The sequence below is a fragment of the Epargyreus clarus genome, unplaced genomic scaffold (assembly GCF_041222505.1).
Source record: "Epargyreus clarus isolate Ecla_fem2 unplaced genomic scaffold, WU_Ecla_fem_2.2 ptg000021l, whole genome shotgun sequence".
Lineage (NCBI taxonomy): Eukaryota > Metazoa > Arthropoda > Insecta > Lepidoptera > Hesperiidae > Epargyreus > Epargyreus clarus.
Genome location: NW_027332228.1, coordinates 16,511,297 through 16,521,188, shown reverse-complemented (window position 1 = coordinate 16,521,188; position 9,892 = coordinate 16,511,297). Strand labels below are relative to the sequence as shown.

At 34.6% G+C, this 9,892-nt stretch overlaps 1 protein-coding gene across 1 annotated transcript; it reads right to left on the bottom strand.

Annotated features, from left to right (window-relative positions):
* Positions 1–4,371: 4,371 nt before the first annotated feature.
* LOC140751052 (uncharacterized) lies at positions 4,372–9,467 on the bottom strand. The gene is made up of 7 exons (XM_073084873.1): positions 9,291–9,467; positions 8,682–8,889; positions 8,437–8,501; positions 7,204–7,395; positions 6,678–6,897; positions 6,313–6,453; positions 4,372–6,199 (listed from the first exon to the last, which is right to left on the bottom strand). The coding sequence occupies exons 1-7, from the start codon at positions 9,452–9,454 to the stop codon at positions 5,234–5,236; spliced, it is 1,956 nt and encodes a 651-aa protein (XP_072940974.1). The 5' UTR covers positions 9,455–9,467; the 3' UTR covers positions 4,372–5,233.
* Between the last annotated feature and the right edge of the window lie 425 nt (positions 9,468–9,892).

Sequence of the window (9,892 nt, the reverse complement as noted above, 5' to 3'; positions counted from 1 at the left end):
TTGGAATTGAAACTCCTTACATAAAACATTATAATAAAATTTGTGGAAAAATGTTTGGTAGAGCGTTTGAAAACTTTTTTTACGGATTTCTAAAGTATACCTATAGATTGCCTCATAAAGTTTCGGTGACCGTTAACACAAGAGATGATTCATTTTTAAGACGTATATTTCAAAAACTAGCCTGCACGGAATTCGAACCGCAAACTTTCAATGTAAGAACAGTGTTTCAAACCGCTATGTTACCAGTGTTATGTCATTGTTTTCACGAAAAATAGACATACAAAACGTATAATGAATTTATGGTTATCGGAGCTAGTAAACTGTAGCTTCGTGTAAACACTATAAGATCAGACATTACATTCTATAGCGTTCAAAGCCGCAATAGGCCCAAAAATAAACCGTGTTTGTTTAGAATTGATGTTTTCGACTTTGTAGTGATCATACATTTCTCTGGACTGTTATGTCTAATTTTTCCACTGCCTAAATATATGTATATAAAAAGTCATTATGTAATTTTTAGTGCTGTTTGTTACGTATATATAAAAAAATGTAAATATTCGAGAATGCGAATTCGAATCTCGAGTAGGTAGGTATGTATCTAACTAACGCTCATTAATAATAATCAATCTATCTTATGTTTCGCCAAAGATCATAACTTGATAATATTTAGTAGGCAGTAGTTAAGTAGGTAGGCAAAATGTATCCAATACTTTGATTAATCACGGGAAGTGGATAGCACGTCACTTATATTTAAGTTTTACCATTTAAATAGCAAATTGTGTTTTGGGCCATAATCCATTTTAGTTCTTGAGACATTTTTAGAGGAGACAAGGCTTTAATTATTAAAACATAACAAAAATTAAAACTTGTTAAATTAGACAACTCTATTTTGAAAATTTTGAACAATTAATTATTTTAATTTAATTTTAACCATTTTAATTTTGTGAACATTTAGAAATCAAAAATAATTATCGATATAAATCTAATAAATAAAAATAACGTTCCCAAAATATACTTTTAATTCGATTTGGTTTACAGGTAGATATTTCGTAACAATTTATAAAGAGCTCGACAATCACACCAAACACACTCCGAACACACACACATAATACTAATATTTTATAAACAAGTTATTCTAGTAGCAACATTACATCATAGCGTCATACATTGGTCACATGTTAAAAATCTAATAAACACGAAAGACAATTGTAATATACCTAATTAAAAAACATCTAAAATAAATAAAAATGACTATCATTTAAATAAAGTAATAAGAGATCCCCATTATCCCCACGTTACCGCAACCCCAAATTTCCCGCAATGGTCTTATAGCCTCAATCAGGGCAAAGTAGTAATTCCATCATATTTATTGGATGAAAGGCAAAGCTGCGGCAAATCGCGGTATTGTATTCGAGACACGGGTATAACCGCAAATTTGTCTTTACTGCCTTTCTCCGTCAATCGGCAGCAAATCGGTTTAATCGGAATTAAGTATTCCATTATGATCGCTATTAAAATCGTCGAAGGTATCCATCATATAGGCCTTTGATATCCGTCATCATCTATATATATAAAAGCGAAAAGATACTCACGTTCAAAACGTATTAATCAAGGTTTTGACTAAACTACTAAAGCTAGAATCATGAAATTTGAAATATAGCTTCATTTTATGATGTAGATGCGCACTAAGAACGGATTTTCTGATATTCCACCGTTAAGGGGGTTACATGGGGGTTGAAAGTTAGTATGAAAGTCCGTCAGTTTTAAAGCAAACTGGATGAAAATTGGTATTAAGCTTTCTAATTTAAAGTAATAAAAATCTAATCTAAGGGTTTTTCCAAAATCAACCCTAAAGGTAGTTAAATAGGGGTTGACAGCTTTTTTTAAATTTTGCCATTTTGAAAGCCAGCACTATGAAAGTTAGCCATTGCTTTACTGGTCAGATATAATAGAACTTTAGTTCTACCGTTTTTGGAAAATCAACCCCTATGTGGGTTAAATACGGGTTGTAAGTTTGTACGGAATTACCCCAGTTTTTATGTAAACTCTATGAAAATCGGTATATGGGTTTTCGATTACAAATAATTAAACACCTATTTCATTGTTTTTGGAAAATCAACCCTTAAATTGGTAAAATAGGGGTTGACAGCTTATTTTAAAATTTGCCAATTCGAAAGCCAGCACTACGAAAGTTAGTCATTGCCTTACTGATTAGATATAGTGGAACTTTTATTCTACCGTTTTTGGAAAATCAACCCTTATATGGGTTAAATAAGGGTTGTAAGTTTGTATGAAAGTCCTCAAGTTTTGATGTAAACTGTATGAAAATCGGTATTTGTGTTTTCGATAGAAAATAATTAAATGCCTATTTCACCATTTATGGAAAATCTACCCTTAAGAGGGTAAAATAGGGGTTGAAAGTTTGTTGGGAAGTCCGCCGATTTTGAAACACAGTCTATAAAAATTGGTATTCAACTTTCTGATTGAAAATAATAGAACACCTATTTCACCCTTTATTTTTGAAAATCAACCCTTAAGGTCGTTAAATAGGGGTTGGAACTTTATTTTATAATCCGTTAATTTGGAAGCAACCACTATGAAAAAATATCATTCGACTCAATGAAGCATCTGAGTCACTGTTTTTTTTAGATAAACCCCTAAGACGGCTATAAAAGGGTGTATGCATTATGCCTTTGTGTTTACACATCTGTTTCAGCATTTTTAACAATTCAACAATCAACCCCATTAGGGTACTATAAGAAAAGAAAGTTTCTTTAAAAACCGTTATTGAAGTTACTTCCTTTGGCGTGTCTGGAAAAAGAACAGAGTGCAGAGAAGTTTAGTGTAGGGCGAAATTCCACGGGCCGTCGTAACATATATTTTTGACATGGGAGTGTATTGCGCGTGCTGAAGTGCAGAACAGCAGTTTTATAGGGTTCCGTACCTAAAGGATAAAAACGTAACCCTATTACTAAGACTTCGCTGTCTGTCCGTCTGTCCGTGTGTCACAGGGCTCTATCTCTGGAACCGTAATAGATAGATATTTGAAATTCTTACAGAGGATGCATAACGGTGGCCGCTATAACAACAAATACTAAAAATAAAAAAAAGTTGAAAACAAAAAGGGGTCCCCATACAACAAACTGCTATTCGATATTTTTCCAACTAACTTTTGAACCGTTAGAGGTAGACAGTTCAAATTTTCACAATGTGTGTAATTTAATGGCTGCTGCAATATTAAATACTAGAAATTAAAAAAAAATGAAAATTTTGGTTGTACGGAACCCTCCAGGTGCGGGTTTGACTTGCACTTGGCCAATTATTAGTAACGCGCAGACCCGTGGGCCACAAGTGAAAGTCGCGGGCCATATACCACCCATGGGTGTCAGGTTGCCGACCGCTGGTGTTGAATATTAGCTTCCAGAAATTTGCTGATAAAGTTTTTATTGATGCATATGTACATAGGAATGTTTTTGAAATTCTACTAAGGAGGTAAAAGAAGTGTTATATGTATGAATCTATTTGGTTCGAAGTTAGAAACGTGAAATTTCAGATAACGTCTATTCAGACAAATACACGTCTACGTGGACGGGTGAAAAATTAATATATGATAATGCGTAAGTTTATTCAAATCGGCCTACATTTTGGTATACTGATTAGGTACATCGCAATTACTTTGGACACACTGCGTGCCAACATTTTGTCCTGCCGTGGGGTATGTTTGTGGTTATGCGTGGATTAGTGATGGGGATGTGGTAGACACATAGACCTTGGATTAAAATTTTGGGCTAGAATAGGGCTACAGTATCCCCTGCCTGTCGTACGAGACTAAACGGGGACTTATGGAGTTGCGGGCGGCAAGAATGGGAGCTCTAACCGCCCAGCCAGCAACCCTGGAAAGAACCACTGTATGTAAGGCCCCGTATAACATGGACGGTTCCTATAGAATAGTGTAAATAATAATTATTGTATCCTACATGAAACTTATATTTTAAAGAAAGTTTCATTACAGTCCACTAATTAGAGTTTTAGTGTATGTTTCTGAAGAAAGCTTGACCATTTTAGGTACACAGTGACGAAAAAAAAAGCTTTTATTAATTAAATATTAATGCTACTTTATCGTTAATTTTGTTAAAGGTACAAATTACGATTAAAGTTATTTGTATGTCATATCATATTTTTTTACGCGGGCGAAGCCGCGGGTTCTGCTAGTAGTACATATTTCTTTGACATATGCACGTCATAGCTAAAGGTGATAGAATCATTCGTGGCTCTACCTAACTTATTACAGCCTGAAAACGAGAAGACATAGGCTTTAAAATGATTTCTTTTATGAAGTAAAAATTGATGTAGTATCAGTGACGTGACCTCAAGTAATTCTTTCACTTTAAAAATGGGAGACAAGTCCAATCCAATCTGAGGATGAGTATTAACTATGATGGATTTACACGTTTACCGTCAGTATGCTGTTTTCCGCCGGTAATCAGCCAAAAAATATTGTCGAGATAAAATAGTCTCAAATTATTCAGAATAAATTTGCCGACCTGAAAATCTGCCGCCCTGTCTGTATGTACAGGTAAATCTGCCACTAAATATTAATCGGTTTTACAAAATAGTTTACAAAAACACAAATAATAAACACGCATAAACACAATTTCTATTTCATCGTAGTCACCAGTTTCGTCCGTCACTGACCTTACTCGCGGTCGTAAAAACGATCGTTCAAATCAACACAGAGTGTACAAAAAATAATCTATTTTAAAGTCATAACTCATCCGCTAATGGAAAACATCTGATTTTCATTGCTCCTCTCGAGTACTTTGATGCAAGCGAATCAAAATTTAAATTGAAAACACTAATGAAAAGTGTGATTTACGATAAACATGATGATTTATAGTTAATAAATAGTTAAGTTAGTATTTTTATATCTGTATACATCTAATTATTCATATTGTATTCATCACTATCTAGAAATGTGTAAAAATGTTGTATTGTTATTCTATTTCTCAAACAGAGAAAACTATCTTTGGTCATGATTACTTCTAAATTTTATTCTACTATAGTATTGTCAATAGTCAACCTTGTCAGCATGGAAATATCTATTCTACAAATCCTCTAGCTCTAAAACTGTAAGACAAATAATGTCCATCAACAATAAATTCTCCATTATTACTCTATTTTTGCATCAAGGACTTTCTGATCGGCTGCACTCCGATCAGTAGAGAGCCGTATATCATTTTTTCCCAAGCAAATCATCTAGCATGTCCTGATTGCTCATATTAGAATCTCCTAGTAAATCACTTCGTGATTCAACGCGCGAGTTCCTTCTTCCTGACACTGAACGCTTCCTCGCTATCGGCGTAGGTTCTGTAAATACCTGATCGGTTAGCATCTTGAAATTATTGTTCAGCTCAGTCAAAGCCGCTGTAGGTATATCGCCTTTAGTATTCAGAAGTTCGTTTAATTTATCCACAGATTGTAGTTGCTGAACTAATTTGTCTCCGTCAAATTTAGACTGACTGAACTGTTTCACATGCCCGTCTATAACTTTGCTACTCCTTTCAATGTCAACGATGATATCTTTACAATATTTATCAATAGGTTTTCCGGATAATTTTCTCTCTATAACAGTATTTTCACGTTTGAGTTTGACTTTGTCATCGTCGCTAGTAGTGTAACCATTAATAGGACTCGACTCTTGAGTTGAAGTATCATCGTAGAAAGAAACGTTTGAATTTCTTCCCCTGCCTCTAGATTTGGGTCTTTCTATTTCTGTAATTTCTATCTGCTCTTCAATCGACACTTCCGTCGATAGTCTTCTCAAAGCACTGGGCCTCCGTGAAGAGGGTTCCTCGTTATTTTTAATCTTGTTCAGTAAATCAGCTTTTAAAACCTCTATTTTCTTTTGAACCTCATCAGGGGATGCATTTTTAAAGTCTATTTCATCGTCAACGATCGCTAAGTCAGCCATTCCATCTTGAACCGTCTTAGCAAGTTCTATAATTTCGTCAGAACTTTTAGAACTCTTTCGTGTTGGATTTGGTGTTGACCTGGTGCTAGAGGAATTTGTGCGGCTTCTTACATAGCGTGAGCGCGGTTCAGTGGAAGAGCTAGTATCTTCATCATGCGATAAGGCACTGCTTAGATTACGCGAACTCTCGCAAAGCTTCGCTAAAATATTCTGATCCATTTGTACATGCTGCAAGCAGAATATATACTTATATAAATACAATTTTGTAAATATCCAGTAACCATTTAATACAATTTTAAGCATGTTATTCATTGATTTGAATAGTACAAAACAGAACCTACATTAACCCGTTCTTCATTGACACGAACATTCATTTCTTTACTTGTTTTGCTGAAAGGTCGAGTCAAATTCGTGTTGGACATAGTTTTCGTAGGCGACTTCAGGTTTCGACTGGCTGCCGTACTGAGCATCTTTTCTTTCATCTAAAAGAATATAAGTATATTTTTTATGTGTTTAAATTCAAATGATTAACTTTAATCATTCAAAATCTAACTAAAGTCTTTTTTGAAATTTTCATCAAAGTTAGGTTTTATGTCTGTATAGCTGTTATAATACCTCTTACTATTTCTAACGGACTTACTAACTTTGCTACCAGTAACCAGTATTAATAAGATATTTCCTTATAATTATTACTCTTATAACTAACCTCAATAATAGTAGACAGCTTATCCGCATTAGTGATCGCCAGATCCAAGTCATGTCTCGTGTCTTTGTGTTTATTAATCTCATTCTGCAGCTGATGTTTGAAATTCTTCGCTTCGAGCACAATACGACGCTGAAGCATGCTGATCGTTTCGTTCTGTTGTTGAACTTTAACCGTCAGATCTGATACTTGGCTTTGGAGTTTTTCTCTTTCTAGAAGATTTCTGTAAAAGAAAGTTTCATATATCTTACTTAACTTCACACTCTTTGAAGTAAGTAAAATGTTTTGGCTTTTAAAATGCCAACAATGCGACTTTTAAATGAATTATTGTTAAATACAAAACTTCGCAATCTCTTATTTATTATTTTTAGTAAACATTACCCACTAACTGTTTTGGATTCTATTATTTTAATCACTTAGATTTCTATGGATATATCTTTTATCTTAGGAAATGTACTTTTATTGGATAGACAATTAATTTATATTGAAGTATGTATTGCTTAATCGATAATAAACATTCAACACCTACCTATCCTTACTCAAGTCCAGTAAATGCTGATGTTCGTCTTTTAATTGCTGGTACTGCAAATCACGTTCTTTCAATTTCTGTGAGACCTCCTTGAATTGTTGTTTCAATTGTTTATACTTCTGTTGCTGAATCCTCATCTCCTCGTTATGGGAATTCAGAACTGTGGGAAGTTCCGCGTTTGAATTCTCATATCTGAAAAAGCAAATGATCAACAATTTTTTTAACAGAAATTGATATAAAAAAACTGTTATACAGATATTTTCAACCAATATTTCAACCATAAATAGGACAGAGTTCAGAGGCAACAAATTTCAAAAGTCGACTGCCACTCTTGGTAACTATGATGGAATATTTCACGCCGTCAACTTTTCCTTACCATACCTTTCAAACCAAAACGCCAGCCATTATATACAACTGCCATAAAATACAAATAGTTGCGATGGTGGTACATCCGGTGTCGAATCTCGAAGGATTCGAGTAATTAGTAATTTTATTACACCTTACTTAATATGGAATTCTATCAGTTTATTAAAATTTATCCCTAACTTATTACTACTCGATCAACTTAACTTATGCTAACTTACCTCTTTCATCCAATACCGTTTAGTGAGTTTCCAAACTAAATTCCCGACGCTAGCTTTAAATAAACTCTTACGGTTAAGTTAACAGACTAAACATCATCCTTACATGTTGAGCTAACCTGTTAGCGTAATGGAACTTGAGTTCTAGCGTGAAACTTTGCACAGCGTTGCTCAATATTAGCAGTAAGCTCCCTACCACACTCGACAAACATCTGACAAGTTACACGTTAAGTTATGTAAGTTCTAAAACAACTTTGCAGTTTCGCTGCAACGTTCCAAAGTTTGCTATCTAACGGTGACTTTGAACCAGACGAACTTGAAAGTTACGTACAGCTGGGACGAGCGTGTTTTTCTTCGATTTTCCCGAAAGTAGGCACCTATAGGTATCTATTTTAGAGAAAAAATACCGCTAACAAAATTATCTACAAATTAATATATTGTTTTCTACAAGCTGAAACATCCTTATATCAGTCAGAGATACTAAAGACTACCAGAAAGAAGTCCAAGATGACTTAAGCCACATTAATAATCAATCTATCCAACTTGGTCTACCGAAGATCGAAATGACATGGTAACGACACTAACGACTAACTATCCTACCCTATATATTTTATATTTTATGTATGCGTGTATACGAAGCTTTAGAACATACCGTTGTAAAGCAATTTCTTGCTTTTTCTGCAATGCTCGAAGTACTCTATTTTCGTTGCTCAGTTCCTGAAAAATATAAAAAATATACAATTATGTGCTCAAGCATATCGAATCAAATTATCTGAGGTAGGTACGAGTAGTTATGGTTTACATAATTTTCTCCATAAGTTCTCAGAGGCGTATGAAATTCATTACTAGACGGCAATAATGGGATAACGGGGTCCCATAAAAATACTGTAGACTTACCTGTAGATGATAGTGGGCATCTGCCAGTTGATTCTGTAGCTGCTTTACTCTGTGGGTCTTCGCTGAGAGCACGCGCTGTGTGACGTATCTATCGCCATTACGTCCTAGGGAATGGTTGGACATGTCGACCGCTAAAGGATTCAGCCGCTTGCGTTTGTGCAGCAGATTGAGACGGGAGTTGCTGCTGTAGACGCTTTCGAGAGAATTCCTGGAGATTTTAGGAAATTGACGTAGAAAGTATGCACTGTATACGATACCACCACTAAGAATTTAGTAAGAACGGCGGCTTTAACAACAAACGCTTTTAAGAGTAACGGCTTTTAAGAGTGTAACAAGCAGTGCCTAATTACCAAAGCTGGGTGACCAATGTGCGTGGACATCTTTAAACAATCCTTAAGGTATTGGTAGGTATAACTAATTGTTTTACCATAACTCAACTCGAAAAAGCCGTGCTTAAGATCACTATTAGAGCAAATACGGATATGTGGTATAACTACAGTCCGATCATTAAGAATCTGTCATGAGTCAGGCAAATAAAAATTGTATCAAAAATAATTTTACGTTTTCATTTACGTAACATTAACTTCAAAACAAAGAAATGCAACTAACCTTTGGTCCTTACGTTTATCTTCCGGGATAAGACTCAACACTGACATGCTTTTCACAAATAAAAACTCATAATTCGTACAAAATTCTTGTAAAAACTGACTCGAAAGCGAGCCGTTCTTGTTTTCAGCAGCTGTTGTGAGCGCGTTGCCTAGCGACGGTGACATCACGCTCGATACATTTTATTTTCTTTTTTACTAAGCAGGTTTGATATGTGATTCTGATAGCTAAATAGAGCACGCATAGCAAGGTCACGGGTTCAATTCTGATTAATATAAACCACGTAAAATTGTAGTAGAAATGTATTTAGAAACGGCATGAATATTATACATAAAATGCTTCGATCTAGTGATCGAAGATAAAATGCGATTTTTTTAAATGAGTGTTGTGGTAACTTACCAACATTTAAAAAAATGTCACTCCCTATCTATAATGTCATCTATCGTTCCTCGAAAACTATAAAAATTTGTTCCACAAAAATTATATCTCAATGCACACTAAAGAAATATTTCTTTGCTCTAATTAAAAAAAAATACTTAAGGAGTAACTCTCACTAACTCTGTAACTTACTCGTATCTTTTTCCAATATAGGTACCCAAACATTT

Coding starts and splice junctions, on each gene's coding strand:
- LOC140751052 (XM_073084873.1), bottom strand. CDS start 9,454: ATGTCACCGTCGCTAGGCAACGCGCTCACAACAGCTGCTGAAAACAAG. Junction 8,890..9,290: donor GATAAACGTAAGGACCAAAG/GTTAGTTGCATT, acceptor TAAAATCTCCAG/GAATTCTCTCGAAAGCGTCT. Junction 8,502..8,681: donor ATGCCCACTATCATCTACAG/GTAAGTCTACAG, acceptor TATATTTTTCAG/GAACTGAGCAACGAAAATAG.